We start from the raw sequence: 21876 nt of genomic DNA on the forward strand, positions 1-21876 counted from the left end.
AAAAGGCAAATGGTACTGCAACTAAACAACATATTTGTGCTAAGACAAGTATTATTTTTGGCGAGGAAGTGTTGTTAAAAAGGAAGAGTTTTGTTTTTCTTTTTTTAAAAAAGACCAATGACTGAAGCAGGCAAGGCTGAGGTCTATAAATGTCACTTAGTCATGACTTAGCTGTTAGACAACAAACACGAGTTAAATATCTGCTGTTCTAAAACTGGAAATTAAAAGTCTGATGTTTTGGTAATAGCATGCAATAATAAGACATACTTCCATTTAGTGGAGGCTTACCCTGTGTTTAGAAGCAATATGTTAACACTTTATGTGTATAGATCATGAACTCAACCTCAAATAAATGGAAAAGATGACATTCTATTCCATTTGTAAACATGTATTAAAGTGAAATTCAGATAAGGTAAGCAACTTTTATCCAAAGTTTACAGACTTTCAAAAACAAAGATTCAAATGTTTGCTACCCAAACCCCACATCAGTATTCTCGCTGCCCATTAAGATACAGTGCCATGAGGCCAGGTGCAGTAGCCTGGCAGCTAAATTCTCGTCTTGCATCTGCCAGGATCCCATACGGGTGCTGGTTTGTGTCCTGGCTGCTCCATTTCCCTTCCAGCTCCCTGCTTGTGGCCTGGGAAAGCAGTCCAGGATGGCTTAAAGCCTTGGGCCGCTGCACCTATGTGGGAGACTCAAAGCTTCTGGCTTCAGATCAGCTCAGCTCTGCCCACTGAAGCCACTTGGGAAGTGACCCAGTGGACAAAAGATCTTTCTCTCTGTCTCTCCTCTCTGTAAATATGACTTTCTATCAAAAAATAAATAATCTTAAAACAAAAAAATACGGTGCCTCAGCAATGGCCCGTGGAGGGTTGTGCCTTAAGAGGGCACGGAAGTTTTGGACCTGAGCTCTAATTTATACAGGTGTCAGTTTCTAAAGCAGATTCATACTTTCTGCGTACTTTTCGTTTAAAAAGAAATGTTGATGTTTAAACATATAAACATTGATACACACACAATCTCCTAGCATTAGTCAGCTGATTTACTGGCTGATAGGGCTAACCTCCTTAGAGGCAGAAGGGAAGCTCTCCTCGGGGTGCAGAGAACCAGGACGCAGCGCCAGCTGGTCTGTGACAGTCCCCTGTGGCCCCTTCTGCGTCTCTGCTGTGTCTCACACTCCTTCTGTCCACAAATGGAAGGCCTTCCATTTATCCTTTGGACCCCTTGGTGACAGAGGCTGAACAGTCTTTTCCTTTCTTTTTAAGCTATAAAAGGACAGCTCAAGTTCTTGCACACACTTGGACTGATAACAGCAGGCAAGAGGGTGAGGCAGCATGTATGGCCTGACCCTCACACCCACATTCTCTGGTCAGGAGGAAGGAGGAATATGTACAGCACAGATGGTCGCTACAAAAACTCCCAAGCACTGCAAGACAGTCTAATTATCACCTATTCATATTTTAGCAATAGAATAATTATTAGTGTTACTTTAAGCTCGTATCTCATATTTAGTTTTTAAAAGTCATAAACCATTTAAAATATTTTTAAAAGAAAAACCTTGACGAGGTAGGGCCAGTGTTATAGCCAAGCAGGATAAATTGCCACTAGTGATGCCAGCCTCCCGCCACGGTGCCAGTTCAAATCCCAGCTGCTCCACTTCTATTCCAGTTCCCTGTTAATGTACCTGGGAAAGCAGCGAATGATGGCCCAAGATCCTGGGTCCCAATGCTTTCCAAGAGACCCTGATGGGGTTTCATTCTCCTGGCTATGGACTGACCAATTACCACACATTGCAGCCCTTTGGGGGGTGAACCAGTGGATGGAAGAACTCTTTCTATAACAGTACATGGCAAATAATTAAATAAATCTTTTTCTTAAAAAATTTTAAAGACATTTTTTTAATTGGAAAGGTAGATCAGATTTACAGAGAGAAGGAGAGACAGAAAGATCTTCCATCAACTGGTTCACTCCCCAAAAGTCCACAATGGCTGGAGTTGAGCCAATCCAAAACCAGGGGCCAGGAGCTTCTTCCAGGTCTCCCACACAGGTGCAGAGTCCCAAGGCTTTGGGCCATCCTCCACTGATATCCCAGGCCACAAGCAGGGAGCTGCATGGGAAGTATAGCAGCTGGGAATGAACCGGCACCCATATGAAAACCCAGCATTTGTAAGGTAAGGGTTTAGCCTAAATCTTTAAAAAAAAAAATCTATAAGACATTCCTGGCAAAAGAACTGCACCATACAAAGGAACTAAGGTTCGGAGAGATTCAATAACACACTCAATATTAGCTGCTAAATGTCACAAAGCCAAAGCATGGTGCTCTTCCAATCAGCTTTAAGAGTAAACCTAAGGTGCTCCACGCTGTAGCCCAGTAGCTAAAGTCCTCACCTTGAACACTCTGGGATCCCATATGGGAGCGGGTTCTAATCCCGGCAGCCACACTTCCCATCCAGCTCCCTTCTTGTGGCCTGGGAAAGCAGTCAAGGACGGCCCAAAGCCTTGGAACCCTGCACCCACGTGGGAGACCTGGCTTTGACTCAGTGCAGCTCTGGCCATTGCGGTGACTTGGGGAGTAAATCAGCAGCCAGAAGATCTTCCTCTCTGTCTCTCCTCCTCTCTGTATATCTGACTTTCCAATTAAAAAAAAAAAAAATCTTTAAAAAAAAAAAGTAAACCTAGGGAAAATAACAAAATAACACTTTTTAATGTTACAAGCCTGTTTATTTATGAGATATTACTTCTCTTTTTCAATTTCTCTTCATTGTCTAGTATGGACTTACTAGCATGTCCACCAGGAGGCAAAAGATGAGTATATGGGTAGCAGATCCCATTGGAAAGCATTCCTGTCTCTCACTGACACCCTCAGCAGCAAACACCTGTTCCCTTGTCCACCCAAAAAAACCCTACCTCATCAACCACCTCATCTACGAATGACTGTCTAGGAGATTATTTCACACAGTAGGAAGTCTCAAGGGCAGATCATTTCCTGAGCTAATTCTGTGGCTCAAAAGGAACTGAAAAGCTGACTCAATTCTGCCATCATCAGCTGGCTGGCAGTTGCTCTCACACCGGCAGCTTTACTACAAAAGCCTTAGCAATGGAGTCTCAGCCCATCAATGGGCACAGACACAGGATGAAAATCCTCTCTTCCATCTCACTCGCTTGATCACATTATATTAGTTAACAGATCCGAAGCACTTTAACAATGCTTGGCACATAATAAGCATTACACAAGTTTTGTTCTATTACAGGCTCTTCATTCTTTTTTTTTTTTAAAGGAAGTGAGTCTCATACTATTGTCATAATAGGGGAAAATTAGTGAGGGAAGGGGGGGCGTAAATCCCAGTGCCTATGGAACCATATCATAAAATATTAAAAAAAAAATAATAATAAACCGGGACCAGTGCAGTAGCCTAGTGGCCAAAGTCCTTGCCTTGCATTTCCCAGAATCTCATATGGGTGCCAGTTCGTACCCTGGCTGCTCCATTTCCCTTCCTGTTCCCTGCTTGTGGCCTAGGAAAGCAGCTGAGGACGGCTCAAAGTCTTGGGACCCTGCACCTGCATGGGAGACCCAGCAGAAGCTTTTGGCTCCTGATTCTGGATTGGCTCACCTCTGGCTATTGTAGCCACTTGGAGAGTGAGCCAGCAGATTAAAGTTCTCTCTCTCTCTATCTCTTTATCTCTGTAAATCTGACCTTCCAGTAAAAATAAATGAATCTTTAATAAATAAATAAATACATTCTTAAAAAAAGAAGTGACAGAGCCTCCTTCCAGAAGACTGCATAACACTAGCTAGGATTGGAATGCGTGTCCCATTCAGAGCCAGTCACTGGCAAGAGAAACAGCACGCCACTAGTGGCTTAGCTAATCAGAACTCGTTCCGTGTGACACTGCGGACTCTGTCATTCCCTGGCTCTAAAGCTTCTGTAGGAGAAAGAATTCTCAAAGTAGAAACTCCTTGAGGTATCAGGAATAGCGCGCAAGGCAGGAAATGCAGGCTACCTAGCCCCAGCCACAACTTTTCTTCCCCGGGGAGCTGAAGAAGAGGCGTGGAAACACACGTGGAGTCTGTTCCCATAGTGCAGAGAGAGCCATCTGCGGCAGGAAGGACTAAGTCAGCTCCAGAAATCCAGGGAAGGTGAGCAGGAGACGCAGGGAGTGCTCTGCCCTCACAAACTTGTCGCTCAGGAGATCAACTCCCCCACCTTGCATGGCACAGCTTTCAAAGGTCAGATTGGCTCTCGTGAGATATTATGGCTTGGATCTGTCCTACTTGCAAAGCTGATTCAACAAAAGTCATCTTCTCTCTGCCATTGTCCTTGCCCGCGATGACGGACATATGACTGTTTCTGAAGAACTATAGTAATAATATAGGGGAACTCAGTGGGAGGCGGGGCATTGGAGGTGGGGGTAAGGGGAATCCCAGAGCCTACGGAACTGCATCATAAACTGATAATGATAATAATAATAAGAAGAAATACTAATTAAAAAGGTCATCTTAAATGGTGTTATGACAGCACAAATTTTTGGAATTAGAAGCTGGGACTCCATACTTCCTAACTGTCTGCAAACCCCGGGCAAATTACCACTCCGAAATGTCCTAAGTACATACTTACATTCAAACACATACACACACACACACAAGCATACATGGCTGGATTCAGTTTAGAAAGGTAGAGGATTTGAAGCTTCCAGCTACTGAAGGCAGTTACCGGTTAAGGTCATATTTTTATTACGTTTACATTACTAAACAAAGCCTATTTTTGTCTCTCATCCACACAGCACTAAACATATTCAAGTTTTCTTGCTAGCCACTGATTCTCTAAAGGGAATGACCAAGAGAGATCTTCAGAAAGTTTACTCATAAATGTATATTATGAAAAATGTATATGCCTGGATTTTCAAACATTTTTACACCAAAATAAACTTGTCAATCCACTTTTTATAAACTTTTTGAAGTCCCCCTGTTTATCATAGTTCTTCCTCAGTTTGATAAGTTCATAATTTTATCAGCACCAGAGAATACTACCAGTACCTTTTTTCGTCTTTTAACTGTGGGAAGTATTTTCATGCAACTTTTAAATACTCTTCTAAAAACAGAATCTCATCATTTCAAAATCTGATCTCCAAAGAAGAATCGGATCAATCATTATATGTTTTGAAAGAATGACGTCATTGAATTTATGCAACTTCAAGATCCTATTCAGCAGGGCTTCCAGAAGATAAAGAATTCTCCCTCTGAAAATAAGAAGCCAGAAGGAGCAAGGAGGGCACATGATCCCAGCCACTGCAGCCACCTACAGAGAAAGCTCACAACACCCTCTCCAAAGCTCCTCCAAGTAAGTACATCTTTGAAGGGAAAAAAAAAAAAGACTTAAAAAAAATCAAAGTAAAGCATGCAGTTTTGATAAAACATAAAAATAAGAAATACTTAATAAGAACTTTTATATATTTATAATTTTAAATAATTTAGACATGCCACCTCTGATATTAAAACAGTTCTGAGGCCCTTTGGAGTCTAGTGACCAAACACTCCAAATGAAGATTTGAAAAGCACCATTTCTCAGTGGGGAAAGCTGACCTTGAAATGAGTTACAGCCAAGCCAGCAAACAAAAAATTCAAACAAACGAGGGTGAATAATATTTGGTTTTTATTTATAGTACTTTGATACCACTGCAGAACAGTCACAATATCAAAGACAGCGAAATGCCTAAAGTCATCTAACACTGAGCATCTTAGCACAGTGTCAACTCAGATGTGACGTGTGTGTGTGTATGTGTGTGTGTGTGTGTGTGTGTGCACGCATGCCTTATACGTTTTTGTTGAAATAAGATCCTTGGCTTGCATTACAATTTCAGAAGTTTCCATAGGACCGGACAGGCTGAGAAGCATCACCAGTCACAACCAGCTGGTACGTAAAAAAAACTACCACATAAGAAATACGGGACCATATTAACTGAAAGTAAGTCAATATTTCAAGCCCACCAATCTCCCGGAAAGACTAAGCAAGTATATTAGGGATTCTCTTTAGGAAAAGCCAAATAGAGAACATATTTTTTAAACATCACCTTTCAAACAGACATAAAGAAAGATGCATGCAAAAAATCTTTATAAACAATTCTTTTCAGTTTCCTTTCACTCAATTTTCTTTTGCTTCACTCTTCAAGCAGACTAGACTTCAAATTAATTGGAGGTTTAAGCAGAGGTGATATTAACATACAAGCAGAACTATCAACGGCTGAATCAATAGTATATCAGCAGTAAGTCTTCTAATGAAGCACCCTATATAAAAAAATGTGGTATTACACAGGTACAGCATGTTCTACTCAGAACACAAATAGGCTACAAATATCCACAGAAAGGCTTCGTCCAAGTATTTTAGCTACCACTTACTGTTTTTCTTCCCATACAGGAAAAGCTTTAAATACACGCTTTATTAACAGAAGCCTGAATAACGCATCACAAACGCTTTAAAATGCCAAAACACAAATAATTCATTACATATTCTAAAGATATTACATAAAATGGCATGCATTCTGTACAGTATAAGTAACATTCTTCAAGGAGTAAACAGCTTACACAATTTTAAAAAGCAACATTTCTTCTTTGATTTTACAAAGGCAAACATTTTGAAACAAAGAATTACAGGGTCAATAGTTATGACGACTGGTTCTAAAGCATCAAAAGGAACATTTTAATATTTCACTTTGAGAAATAAAGTCCCAAAGGTTTTTTTTGTTGTTTGTTTTACTAAAGACTTAGCTAATTAATTGTATCTTACAACACATTAAAAACAGTCATTCTGCTTGATATACAATAGTTTTAGAATCACAACAGCTCTATCCAGTTTGCTTCTAAAGAAGTGAAAATAAGAATTTTAGTTCTTTTTCGTAATACTGATCAGATGCATAATCGTGAAGATCTGACTTACAGCGCATCAGACGAGGCACTCTCGTAATGTGGCGCAAAAAAGTAGAGAAAACCTTTCTAGTTCCTTCAGAATTAAATCTGGCACAAGGAAAACCAAAATACTCATTCCCTTCCATCCCAAATCCTAAAAATCATTTTGTCATTTTTAGGCAACATTCTATGCAAATCTCTGGCACACAATAAACGTGCATTTTTATTATTCGAACATGACAAAGTTCAAAGCTGTGACTATCCACTTACCTTTTTTTGATACCAGACTATAGCATCTGTGACTCTGGACGCCATTTATCCCACTACCATCACGCCGTCGTCATCTTAGGCTGTGTAAGAGAGAAGCACACAGAGACGGCTTAGCTTCCACCTTCCGAGAGGAGACTGCACGGCTCGCAAACACAGTGCTCCGGTGACTTGCAGAGCAAGGGGCGTATGACTGTATGTGCTTATATTACACCCTTCCTCATTACTATTTTAGCAACAGGTTCTCTCGAGTAAACAAAATTCAGTTGCCATAATAAAAGGAGGCTCTTCAGGCACGAATCTAACACTTGCATTTTCTTACCAAAAAAAAACAGGTTACATTGGTTTTTTTTTTTTTTTCTTAATTTAAGCTTCGAAAAAAAAATTTTTTTTCAGAATTTTCCAGGTTCTCCTGGGAATCTTCACTTACAGATCCATAGACAATAAAACACAATTCATTCACCCAGTGACAGGTCATTTAGTTTTGCTGCAGCATCTATAGGGGACTAGTGTCAGTTACTGTTGATAAAGGATGGTTTATCAGATACACCAAATTTATAATCCTACTTAATTCTCTCCCTGCTCGGTCAATTAAAAAAAAATTGATTGGAAATGAAACCAGAGAAGCCTAAATTTTGAAATAAATACTAAGCCAACCTTAGAGCCAAACACCAATGAATAATTACTACTAAAACCTTCCAGGTATCAGAGTTGGCAGTAGCTAGAAATTTACCACACATGATCTCATTAAAAGCATCTTTCTTGTGATTGACTAAAACAGTACCGGGTACTTGAAGATAACAGCTCCTTAACCTTAGAGGGGTTTTACACTGATTCCAGTCAACAACAGAATACCTTTCTAGACATTAGATGTCACTGCAGTATACCTCTACCACAGTGGCAAGGATAAGCTACAACATGTTTACAAGCAAATCCTGGCTCTAGAATGCCTAACCAACCAGGATCATCTCAGGGGAATCTGACGCGCAGGGTGAGGCAACCCTCGCACCTGCAGGGTTGTAACTGCAGACATGCTAAGGCGATGGTCGGCCATGGTGACCAAAACCCAGGGGTTTTATAAACTCATCCTGCAAGCACAGATGCCTCTAGGAGAGTGTTATCTGTACGTAAACATACTGGGAATTAGTGCCAGGAGATTCAAACATTCAGATCATCAGTTTCTACATATTTAAAGCAGGTTTGCATAAAGCCGCACTTGCGTGAGTGCTACAGACCGAGTTACTTTATCTTTCCTACATGATTGCAACCTTTAACTGATTGAATTGGAGCAAGTGATGTTTTGAAATTCCTGCCAAATACCCTGACATAGCAGAAAGAGAGGATCGAAAGACCTGGCTTCCAATATCGGCTCCACTACCTATTATGTAATATTGAAGAAGTCACTTAATCTCTCCAAACCTCAGTTTGTTTGACTTGTAGGAATAACCACACCTATTCACTCCACAGACTTCTGTGACCCTACATGACATAAGCATGTAAAATGCCTACCGCAGCCCATGACATGCACAAGATCTTCCATTTTTTACTACGTATTTAGTCACTAATTTTCATATTTAAATTTTTTCCAATCTAGAAACTGACAAGTATTCTTTATTCAACGACAAGCAATGTGGAGGAGGATACACGCAATCATTTTCTGTTGCCACTGAAAACAAAAACAGCCACCTCATCATCCTAAAACTGTAATTTTCATTCTCAGCTACACACTTGAGCTCTTGGCAGATTTTAAAGTTCATCTCCACTGTAGCTTCTCGGTCAAGTGGAGTTACTTTCATTTCTCTGACCTGTTTTGTGTGTGTGGGGGGGGGGGGAGCTTTCTAGGCAGACTTAAAATCTCTCATTTGGTTTTGTCCTAGACACCTCTGCAGGTATCTGTTTAACCATTCTGAGTCCTAAAGGTTTTCGCTATTAGCTCTGCCAGAGGGCCGTCCACGATAACACTACATCTTCATTATATCTGCCAGGACAGACACCAGAAAAGGTATAAAAACAGGACAACTTTTTACCTAACCTTCTTCTACTTCACCCACATCAGCTGCCAAAACTTCACATACAAAATGTGAAATATTTTTTTATCACCCACACCACTAAATGTGTGGAATTCTTGAGTTTTTTTTTTTTTAACAAACTTTGGTGAACCGATCCTATATTCAGAAATAAATTTCAAAACAACCTAACAGTGTGCTTACCATGCAAAGTGCCCTCAATATGATATATTTTATTTGGTTTTACAGAAATAGAAATCCAATCAATTGGGTTTTTGGTTAATCACTGTTCTTCAGTAATGACGGGGTTTGCTCTGCAAACTCATTTACTAGTTTTTCCATTGTGTCAACAAATTTTCAACACCACAGAGTAGCTCATATCTATTTTTAACACAGGTCTTAGGGCAAAGCAAGATAGGTTTCCACACCAGGCATCTGACGGTGCACGCACAAAATACCTAAATTTCATATAAGTATAAACAACATAAACTACATCATGACATGGAGGCTAATTTACGGGGGAGGGAGATGGAGCATAAAAAGTTTACTGGGAACTTTAAATAAAGGATCCTAACCTTTTTGATAAATTGATCTGACACAAGATTGAATATAATGACATGAAGATAATAATATACTCCTAAAGCCAGAGATATCAATATTTAAATCTCACTTCAGTTACTCCGAAACAATTCTCGTGTTCATACAGATTGAATCATCATGACTTATCAAAACATTCAAAATACTGCTTACTGCATCAAATCCAAAAACCAGGTGGAAGCAAAAAAGAACTATGAAAGAGATGATGTATTAAGTCTGATTTTATATGATAAAAACCAAAGAGAACAATGTCTGCAAGTATTTCTGGTGAGGTTTAGTCAAAGAGATTGCCATATTTTAACCATTCCTTGCAACAAAATCTTAGTGCATCCAATGCTCTACAATGTTACAAAGGCCCACCCTCATCCTGAAACAAATTTTACATTCCAAATTGATTCTTACCATGCTCAGAAAACAGCTAACATTCACCCCTTTTACTTTATCCGTGCTGTTATTCCAACTCCTTCCTCTTCTCCACTCACGCATCCTTCTAAAGCAGTTCAAACCCTACCTCCTCCGAGACTGAAGCTTCCCCTGCAAGTATTCGCTCGTGCTAAATCACGTTGAAGCTGAGCGTCTCGCCAGCAATGAGTTGTACCAGTGAGTTTATTATGTAACTAAGAAAGCAAAACAACACAGCCACAGAGGTCACTTGACCATATGTAAATACTCTTGAGGAAAATGAGGGGTAGCATTCTTCCTTTGTGTCTCACTGGACAGCTAGTACACTATTCACTAGAGGAAGTAGAGCAGAGAAATAGCAATGACTAAACATCATAAGAACCATTCTGTCTCAGGAGCTGGCACTGGGGCCTAATGGATAAGCCACCAGGCATCCCATCTGAGTCCCCTGCTGCTCTACTTCCAATCCAGCTCCTTACTGATGTGCCTGGGAGAGCAGTGCAAGTTGGCCCAAGCACTTGAACCCCTGCACCCATGTCAAAAAGCTGGATGAAGTTCTCCTTTTCTCTCCTTTCCCTCTCTATAACTCTGCCTTTCAAATAATTAAGTTTTTAAGTAATAAGAGCGAGCCATTACCCTGGAATGGAATAAGTCTGAGTTCTCTGGGACTTAAATTTTTCACCAATGACTCTAGCCAAATATCCCACTAATCCAACAAAGGTTAAACAAGCAACAATTCCAATAAATAGGTCCTGCTGAATGTTTTATTAACATGCTCTAAAATTTAATCAAACCAGTGTTACATATATGTAATTTAACTAAGTAGAAACTCTTAGGCAAAATAGAAAAGAACTTATTTTTTAAAAGTAGTTCATGCGAATTTCCTTGGGCCCTGAATGTCAGCATTTTCCTTATATCATGGCCTTTTATTGACTGCCTTCTCCTTCCAGGATAAAATTCTTAACTGCAGTAATACTGAGGCTCTTCACAATCTGATACGGATCTACTTACCTGATGGCTCCCGATCTTCTCAAACAACCTGCTTCCCCTAAACCAACTGCACTTCTGCACCAATTGTGAATAGAACGCTCCAAAGCATGGTGGATTTTGACAAGGCCTCTGAAAGTCCGTTTTCTTTACAAAGTTTCCCCAAACTCCTCCATTCAAAATTGTTCTCTTGTTCTGTTCTCACTCGCAAGCCTTAGCAGACTGTCTTGTCTGGGCTTTGGTGAACTCATCTGTATCGGAACTCATAGTGATCCATCTCTGTTATTTCTGCATGCTCTTCTACCTTTTTGTGGGCACTGAACATTGAATACAAATCAAACGAAAAAGCTGCCAACCAAAGTTTCATCCCAGATGAATGAATCTAAAGGCTAAACTGTAAAGCCACCTGCTCAACACTTTCCTAATACTATAAGATTCAATAAGATATTCTGAAACATAATGAATTATAGCTGGTTGACTTACCGGCATGTCATTAAATCAACCAATACATAATAAACCAGCAGAGAAAAAGGCTCCAATGAAAATAAGTTCCACTCAAACCTACCCGCCCCAACTGCTTTGCCAAATGCTCCAAGTTTAACATAAAACTCAAGGCTCCTCCACAGCTCAAGATAAGCATTTCTTAGACTTCCCAAGCTGGAAACCAAACTTGAAAGGGTACCAAATGCTGAAGCACAGAGCAGGATTTTTTTTTTATACTAATTCTGAAACTGGGAAATAAAAGTAACACTCCACCACAGGAAACTCGGCAGGGGCAGAACGAGAGCGCTTAGTCTTACATCTATTGTGCAATCACGTGACCTACACACCACCACACTTTCTTGGAAAGCTTCGGTTCTTCCTCTGGAATCATGACCTGTCACAAAGAAGGGCTGTTTCAAACAGAGAGATGAAATAAACACAGCTATCCGTTTTCTAGTATGCCAGTTCATAAAAGGAGTATTTGTTGTTCTCTCCCTGAATGAAACCAATGTGTAGGCTGTGTGTTTCAGGCTAGAGGATGACCTAATCATAGTAATATTTTATAAATGGCAAATAACATCTCTATAAGCCTCTTAAAGCATTTTGCTGTGAGACTCAAGAGAATCTCCTGAGTTCCAAACTTATTACTGTCCACGATGTCCCTCTACGGAGCCACGTGGTATGTCCTTTAAAGCAACCTTTTAAGTTTCAGGATTTCAAACTACACCCACAAAACCTCTGCTACTCCAGAAGCATTCTTCAGGGATTTAGAAAAAAAGAGCCACTTAAATGCTTCTTTATATCAGCGTATCGAGTAAGTGTGTTTATTAGAGTGTACTAAGTGCTTCTGGTGTTGCCTAACTGCTGTGCTGCCTGGAAATAACAATAATGAAGTGTGATCCATCTAAATGATTTAATATTCTTATTTACTTTCTCAAAACAAAACCATCAATCAATCGGGTTCAACCAAATATGGATATGTTAATTATTGGCTGATAATGGAATCATTAATAAAGTGTGTATGAAGGGCTGACGTTATGGTATAACAGGCAAAGCTTCCACCACTAGTGCCAGTACCCCATATGGGCACCGGTTCGAGTCCTGGCAGCTTCACTTCAGATCTAGCTCCCAGCAAGTGGCATGGGAAGGTGATGAAAGAGGGCTCAAGTCCTGGGACCTTTGCACCTACAAGGCAGACCCAGAAGAAGCTCCAGGCTCCTGGCTTTGGAGAGGCCCAGCTCCAGCCATTGTAGCATTTGGTCAGTGAACCAGCAGATGAAAGATCAGAATACCAAATTCAAGTCTCCATGGCTCCACTCCTGAGACAGAGTCCTGCCAGCGCCCCTGAACAGACAGCAGGAAATGGCTCGAGTACTTGGGCCAATGATACTATGTGGTTTCCAGGCTGAAGCTCCTGGCTCCTGGCTTCCCTCGGGCACTCTCTTGGGTGTTAGAACCACTTGGAGAATGATCTAACAGATGACGATCTCGTGTGTCTCTCTCTACCTCTCTCGCTCCCCTTTCACTCTAACTTTCAAGTAGATAAGTGACCCTTTTTAAAAGTGTCTAACCTCTACTGTGTTAAATTCAGGGATGTCTTGGCCACCTTCCCAATCCTTGGTGAAACACTGTTCTTGGATTCCATGACAGCACATTCACCTGCTTTCCTTCCATTTTGGGAGACTTTTTATTCCAGCGTTCTGGGCCTTTTTTCTTCTTGAATTCTGTTTTTCACAGGTTAGATGATTCAGTCTAATGGCTTTATGAAGTTATCTGTGAAATGCACAGATTTAAGTATTTAATTAATCCACTTGGAAGTACACATATATGTGTGTGTGTGTGTGTGTGTGTGACCCACCTGTGATTTTAAAATATTGTTAATGAGTTCCTAGCTCCCCAAATCAAATTTCTACCCTTTATTTCTATACTGAGCTTCAGACTTATGTGTATTTAATCACTTCTTCCAACTTTTTCACTTTTATGTCTTGTAGGTCTGCCAGCCTAATAGGTCTCAAATTAAACTTTGGGGGCCTGTGTGATGGTTCAATGGCTAAATCCTTGCCTTGCAACCGTGGGGATCCCATATGGGTGCCAGTTCATGTCCCGACTACACTACTTTACTTCCCTTCCAGCACCCTGCTTGTGGCCTAGGAAACAACAAAGGATGGCCCAAAGCCTTGGGACCCTACACCCACGTGGGAGAACCAAAAGACGCTTTTGGGTCTTGGATTCAGATCAGCTCAGCTCTAGCCATCGTGCCCATTTGGGGAGTGAATCAGTGGTTGGAAGATCTTTCTCTCTCTCCTTTTCTCTGAAAAACTGATCTGCCCTTCCAATTTAAACTTTTGCATTTACTCATGACCAGATTTTAACACATATTAATGTATATTTTTATTTATTAGTAATAATAATCGTGGGTAGTATTTTTGAGGCAGTAATTATTTTGTGCCAAACACTGCATATACCAGCATAGTTTCTTTAAAACCAAGCAATTTGCTTTTTTTAAAAAAGCAAATTTAACTGTCCAAATTTAAAATGTTAGTATCTTTCATCCTTTACTCTCTGTCTCTCTTGGTAGATACGGACACGCTGCTTTTTACAGAACTGTAAAAGGGAGAGGAAGGGAAATAAACAGAGGGGTGTGGAATTTTTTAAGGGTGGAAAGAAAAAGAATGTGATGTCATCTCATAAAGCAAATAGACAAACCTGTGCTGGCTTGAGTGGGCAGAGAACAGGAGTAAAAGCATACACTTAGCATCCCTTTGAAGAGGTGAAGGATGAAGGGGAGTCCTACTGGAACAGGGAAGGGAAACCATAGGCTTCATGCCTTGGAATATCTCGAGTATATTTAAATTTAAGTGTGTATTCCTTTTAATTTAATTTTCTACAAACTCTACTGGAAAGAAAGGAAGAAATGGAAGAACTCTGGGGAAGGCATCTGTTTGGCAGCCTGCCTCCCACATCCCAGTGCCTGAGCTGGAGTTTAGCTCCGCTCCCGGTCCATATATATAATCTTGCTAATGTGCACAGCCCAGCAAGCAACAGGTGATGGCTTGGTCCCTGACTGTAGGTCCTGGATCCAGCTTCAGCCTGGCCCACCCCAGGCACTCCAGACATTCCAGGAGTGACAGCAACAATAGACAGGAGGGAGGAACCTCGTCACCCCCACCCCACTGGCACACTCTCTGGGCCTTTTTGCTCAGTCTCTCAAAATATGAAAAAAACTCATGATTCTCAGGTATTCAACAAGAGTTACTTTGTTCTCCAAGGATCCTTCTGGCAGTAGGGGAAAAGTGAAAAAAAAAATAATCATTCTTTAAAAAAGCCACAGTGATTTGAACACCTTGTCTGTGTTTCAGCTTTCTTTTACATCCAAGGACTTCCTGCTATGAAGGATGGCAAAATTAACAAGCTTAAACATCCTCCAAAAACCTAGCTAGTGCTTAGAAATCTTCACCAAACAGCCACAGATTTCATTCCATAATCACCATTTTCAAAATTGTTTCTACTCTTTTCTGTATTTAAATGGATTCAACGCTTATCACTGATTCTCTTATAATATCTTCAGACCTGGGGACATTTTCTGGAGGCTGGCTTGATCCAATCAAATCATCTTACTGTTTTCAAGAAATGCAACATTCCCTCTGGTCACACATGCTAGAGAATACCAGCTTGCCTTCTTTGGTATCTGATTAACCTGCTGGCTGACTCCGATTGTTTCACTGTTCTGTTTTCTTCCAAAATGTTGGTGGCACATGGCTGCCCAAAAAAAAAAAGATTTTTTTTCCCCTAATCTTTCTTGCAGCTAGGTGTCACCACAATATGTTCTGATCTAGACAAAGCAAAAAAGTGTTGACAGAACTGGCAGTTGGAAAATGCTCTCCTATTCCCACGTAACAGCTCCAGCAGCCACCAGGGACACAAACAGGAAGGAATCTGGATGACTCGAGTAGTGACACTACACCATTCTTGGGCTAATTCCACACTTCTTGTCCCCAAGATCCTAACCCTTCAATAGGTTTTAGTCACTGTTTACAGCAGCCAAACTCGATCTGATACCATTGCATGTTAAGTTTGCAAATATTGTCTTCTGGAATTGACCATACCTGAGAAGTGCTTAGTCAGCTTAAATTTTTTTTTCCCTTTAAAAAAGTGTATGTTCTCAGAAGATGGAGGACAGAACAAATTGATCAAGTACCCCAAGCCAAGGCTGGCAGTGAAAATCTAGGCAAATGGAGACTCTGAGATGGACTGTGTCAGCTAGCGGATTCTGGAGAAATTTCATTGTGCCTGGAGTGGCGAGATCAGAATTGTTGAACTATAAACCACTTGAGTGGAGCCCTCAGAGTAGGTCCTACTACATCACGGACCCTGGGATGGTTGGGAGGCTGGATATGGCTTTTCTCCTTATCTCTCCCCTTCCCTCAGACATAACAAGGAGAAAAAAAAAGTGATAACAATGGCCTTGGCCACTTTCCTATAGCCCTTGACCCTTTGCACCCTAATCAACTATGTAAATATTATCAACAAAATAAAAATATATAGAAAAAAAAGGGTACGTTCTCTTCTGTTGGCAGATGTCAAAGTAATTCTCCATTTTTAAAATCAGTAGCTACTAGGGTCTAACCAATTTCAATCAGTTCAAAATTTTTTTCTGATAGTATGTTCACCATCTAATTCAATGATTTCTGTTCAATGATTTCTGCTCAGATTATATTTCTAAATATATTTGCTATTCCATTTTTGCTGCCATCTCTACTTCAAGAATACCCCCTTATTCCTACATGGGATGGGACAGTCATGTCATGGTTACTATTCTTCTTTGCTTTCTCTTCTCTTTCTTCTCCTTTTCTTTCTTTTTTTTCTTTTCTTTCCTGTAGCACTACTTTTAAAGGTATCATATCATTGTTTAAAACCATGTTCAACATGGAAATTGCTATCCCGAGCGCCTATTCATTCTATACCCATTGGGTTCCCCCTTGACAGCTCTCAACGCGTTTCTCACCTTAGCTGGCAACATGCTTATATCTGTGAACACGTATAAACATCTACGCACAAGCTTGATCTGAGAAGTGGGTACTGAATTCTGATCTACTTTTCTGCAATCTGAATAGATAGGAAAATGAAAGCTCAGACAGCACCGAACACGGACAGCCAAAGCTGAAGGACCTATCCCCACGGCAGGCAGTGAGCCAATCCCTTCTTGGGCTTTGGCTCTTGTCCTAAGCTTTTGAAACAGCAATGCCCCCTGCCTCCATTGACACTCAGCGCTGTGATGGAGGATCTTCTCAATGTTTCCTTGACTTTCTGGCTCCTTACCTCCTTTTTATACTTCCGGGATAAGGAGCTACAATGACAGAAGCCTTGTCATATCCAATCAGAGCTCGTTTTCCCTGCCCTCTGCTTTGGGAAATATTTGAAATAAAGTTACAGCTTTTTCATGGTTCTCATTTCCATGTTTCCTGCCATTCTTCCACATGACTTTTTCCCTTCCTTCATTTGGTGAAAGAAAATTCCGTGATCCTACTTTATTTTCAGTCAGAAAATCGCTACATTTACTTCTTTTAAAATCTGTTTCTTTACATACTAGACTCAATCTTCTACGTTGCTGGCTCAACTAAAGTAAAAATTTAAGTATCCAAAAATAGGGTTCTAAACTGACAACAGTTGTACTTTTACTTCTGCTATTTCTAACAGAAGGAAGTACAAAGACTACACCCAGCTTCAGCTGTTGCTATAAAATCAAGATACTTCGCAGCAAACACAGGGTTTTAAACCATTCTGTGAAATGAACTGGTACATCTAACTCCAAGAAAACAAAAAAAAACAGAATGTATTTTCCTTCCTCAAATCTCTTCCCTTTTCCATCTTCTGCCACAATCACCAACATGCCATCCCTGACACACAGAAACTTCATTCCCAAACCCTCTTTCATTGGACCCTTCCCCAGCCTACTAATGACAGACCTGGTATAAATAACGGTCTATATCAGCTACAACCAAGACTACTTCAACAGTCCCTTCGCATGGGTCACTCCATAAAACACTGACCTCATCACTTTAAAATCCCTGTGATTTCTCACTGTGTAAGAAAAAAAAATGTTTAAATCAGAGCACCCATTGGCATGCTTGGGAGCCAGGACAGGGAGTGAGCTCACTGGGCTAGACTGCTGTACCCACTGGTTTACATGAGAGCCGGGGATGGGTCCAAGCCATGCTAGGCTAAACTGTAGCACACACCGGCAAGAGATGGGACTGGGGGTAGGGCAGGGAAGGCCAGGCTGGGTCCAAGCAACCACAGGCATGCGCCACTATCCAAGATCCAGGACTGGTAGCAGAGCTATTAGGGGAGCTACAAGAACTCCCCTGCTATGCTGCAGCTCCCACTGGTGAGCACAATAAGCAGAACTGGGGGTGAATTGGGCAGAACAAGGCTGCAGCACCCCTCAGCAGGCATGCGGGCTGGGTCCACAGGGATGGGCAGGGATGGGCTAGCCCCCAGCACCTGCTGGCACTTGTGAGAGTCAAGAGTGGATGCAGAATGGACTGCTGTTTTCTTTTTATCCTCTGTCTGCAGAAGGTTAGAGAGGGGAGGTAGCCACTCTTTCCTGCCAAGCTACGTCAGCTCCAGGGATGGGGACTGTTGCTTGATGCCATCTTGGAGATTCTGATGTGGGGAGGAATGTTCTGAGGTGTTATTTCCGTGGTTCTGGTAGTTCTGAGACATTGTCAGTTTCATTGCTCCAGTGTTGAAAACATCTGTTCAAAGTCTGTTAGTTGACAAAGTCCACCTTAGTGCATCCACAGACTCAGATACTTGCTGGAAAGCTTGATCAGTTGAGTCCCCTGTTGGCCTAGATGAGCTGGCTGTCATGTATGGTTTCCATTGCTTGGCCAGTTGAACAACTGTGCAGTCACTCCAACAGGGCATCTGAGTGCCCCAAGCAGTGTCTGAACGGCCAGTCCTCATATCTGCTCCTATGCTTTCGTTTTTAGACACGGTTCCTGACTCACAATTCTCTTCCCAAGGGAGGTCCCAGAATCTCCAATTTTCTCTGTCTTTTTGGGCTCTATTATGACTGATAGCTCTCTCACCCTCTCCCACGCCCCTCCCTATCTCTGTTTCAGAAGCCCTGCCCCATACGCTGCGGGGAAATGAATGGTTCATTCATTCAGAAATAGAACATTCATTGAGAGAGTTTTAGGTACTTGCCTCTGAGAAAGAGACATGACAGAGACGGGGCTCTCCACTGTTTCTATTTTTTTTAACTAAACTTTGTATAACTGTCTTTGAAAACAAGCATCCATAGAACTTTAGTAAAAATTACAAACTGAAACCAGTTTTAAATTTCAATTTGCAAATAACTATAGCTTCAGTAAACTGGAACTCAGAAGAATGCAGTCAGGCACATAGATTTCAAAATACTCATTTAACATAATGGATGGCCATCTCCCCAGACTCTGTATTTGCAAATGTACCTGCTTGCTATATAATTTGTGATCCCCCAAAATCAATATCCACAATGCTACTGCGGTCCTCTGCAGATACATACCATAAATATTAAATAAGGTGCTTTTAAAAAGCTCAAATAAAATAAGGTTATGCACTGGTGAGTTGACAAAAAACCTTAGCTCTGGCTGCTAAGTCCAGCTTGTGGTGAATGCAGATGATGGGGACGGCAGGGGAGGGCTCAGGCAGCTGCACTCCTGCATCGCAGGCCTGTATCAAGTTGTCAGTTCCTAGCTCTGGCACAGCCCAGTCCCACCAACCTCAGGGCACACTGGACAGGGATGGGATGAGTTCGCTCTTCCTCTTTCTCTCAAGTAAATATATATAAAACAAACAAAAAGACACCTGTGATTTCTGGTTGCCTAATCCAGTGGTCAGGTCTCTGTTGCTCATCTTCGTCTACCTGTCAGCAGTATAGGACAGGTGTTCTTTCTTTCTGGAACATGGAGCTGCTAGGAAACCTTTCTAATGGTTTGCTCTTCTCTGGCCATTTCTCAATTTCTTTGCTATTGCTCCTCTTCTCCTGAGCTCAGTCTTGGGACATGATCTCAAAGTTACTCAGTCCCTTGATGATCACATCACATAACTTCAGTTAAATGCCATGTTTAAGTCGATGATTTTTGTATGTGTAATTAGGTAAATCTGTAGCCCAACTCTTCTCTACCAACTAACTCAAAAAAGTCAAACAGGTTTCCTTCCTGCAGGCCTTCTGAGAGCCTTTAACAGATCATGATGCCTTATAAATATCCAAAAGGAGGTTGTGCACACATTTGTAACTTCTTTTGAACACAACCCCTTCCTCATCATGAGCCTTGTGAGACGGAATAAGAACTCGGGCTCTAAATATAGCACACTTGTTTCCAGTAGTTCCAGCTTCTCATACCACAAATCACATTTAAAAAGTATAAACAAACTTGTCCTCTGATTTGAAATAATAGCTGAACTTTAAGTGGTTTTTGGTTTTGTTTTTGTTTTAGAAAGAGAGAGGGAGATGGAGAGACCTCCACCTGCAGTTGCACCCCCCAAATGGCCCACCCAGATACAGTGGCCAGGCCAATGTCAGGAGGCAGGAGCTGTTTGGGGGTCTCCCACGTGGGTGCAGGAGCACAAGAATTTGAGCCAACTTCAGCTGCTTTCCCAAGACCATTAGCAGGGAGCTGAATGAGAGTGGGCCCAAATGGGATGCCAATGTCTCAAGCAGCTTTATGTGCAATGCCACGACGCCCACTCCTGAATTTGATGTTTTCAAGGCAGCTCACTGCATTTTAAAAAAAAAAAAGTTTGTCTCAAATGTCCCTTATACGGACACAGATTCACGTCTCCCTTCCAGTCATCTGTACTAGTGACATACTCTCGGCAAACACACTATAAAGCACACTTCCACTCACATACGACTTCACAGAACACACACATGCTCTTACCAGTCTTCTTCCAATCTAAATGGTCTCCACTCCGTCAGCTTCCCTTCACACACCATGATTTCCAGACCTATCACCAGCCAGGTTTTCTTCTTTACCAGACAAGCTACAACTAACCCCTTAGAATCCAGGACTCAACAAAAATGATCTACTTGTCTGAAGAATACAAAACACAGGGGAGCCATAACTTGTTTAAAAAAGGACACAGCCATCTGCTCATACAACCGAAGACTGTACTCACTTTTTTATTTTTAGCGATCCAAGACACTCATGAATTCCACAGTCCTTTCTGAACAGCCAGGTACATATGTACTCACATATCCTTAGCCAGGTAGCTGAGAGGGGCTAGAAGCAATGGTGCCTCAACAGTAACAAACACACCTAGAGCCAGATGCCTAAGCACCATTCCACTGGAAAAGAAACCAACATTCTTGGGTGCCAGTGTGATAGCTCAACTGGCCAATCCTCTACTTGCGATCGCCAGCATCCTGTGTGAGTACTGGTCCTGTTCCAGCTGCTCCACTTCCTTTCCAGCTCAGTCCCTATGGCCTGGGAATGCCGTGGCGGGGGTGGGGGGTGGCCCAAAGCCTTGGGACCCTGCACTCGTGTGGGAGACCAAAAGAGGCCCCTGGTTCCTGGCTTTGGATCAGTTTAGCCCCAGCCATTGCAGCCATTTGGGGAGTGAACCTGTAGATGGGAGATCCTTTCTTTGTGTCTCTCCTACTCTGTGTAGATCTGCCTTTCCAATAATAATAATAATTTATTTTTATTGGAAAGGTAGATCTAAATTGGAAAGGCAGATCTACAGAATGAGAAACAGAGAAAGATCTTCCATCTGCAGGAGCAGTGCCTGGGAGAAGATGTACCACTCTCCGCCGTCAGACTACATCAGTGTGAGGGGACAGAGATGTCTTGGTGTGTTACCTTAGGTACCTTGATGGAGGGAAGAATGTCCTGAGGGTATTACTTGAATGCTCTTGTTCTGAGAAGCTATAGATTTAGCTATACCAGAGGTGAGAAACTTCTTCTGATTCTCGGTGTGCCCAGAGATTTAGGTGCTTGCTGTAGAGCCTGGCCTGAAGTTCTACTAACTCACTTTTCTATACACCCTTTGATGAGGTACTTAAGTCTTCTGTTGGATTAGAAAAGCCAGTTATCTTGTTTCTCTTGTGCAGCTGGTTATGTTTTTATTCGTGCATGGGACTCAACAATGGAGGTGGCCCAGACTTGTAAAATGTGCTCTGCAGGCAGACCACATGTCTAAGTGATGCTCCTGAGGTCAGGGTTAATGTGCAATGGTCTAGT

The 21876-nt window shown here is 41.6% G+C and overlaps 1 protein-coding gene across 2 annotated transcripts in view; it reads right to left on the bottom strand.

The window, feature by feature from the left end:
• Positions 1-21876, bottom strand: part of PHTF2 (putative homeodomain transcription factor 2) — an 83004-nt gene that overhangs the window by 51050 nt on the left and 10078 nt on the right. For both annotated transcript variants that reach the window (XM_040971153.1, XM_040971161.1), the window contains exon 2: positions 7173-7252. In XM_040971153.1, coding sequence (XP_040827087.1) covers positions 7173-7217 — 45 coding nt within the window. In that variant the 5' untranslated portion in view covers positions 7218-7252. The remainder of the gene's footprint in view (positions 1-7172; positions 7253-21876) is intronic.

Source organism: Ochotona curzoniae, unplaced genomic scaffold, assembly GCF_017591425.1.
Source record: "Ochotona curzoniae isolate NIBS_2020 unplaced genomic scaffold, NIBS_Ocur_1.0 contig_21, whole genome shotgun sequence".
NCBI classification, from domain to species: Eukaryota; Metazoa; Chordata; class Mammalia; order Lagomorpha; family Ochotonidae; genus Ochotona; species Ochotona curzoniae.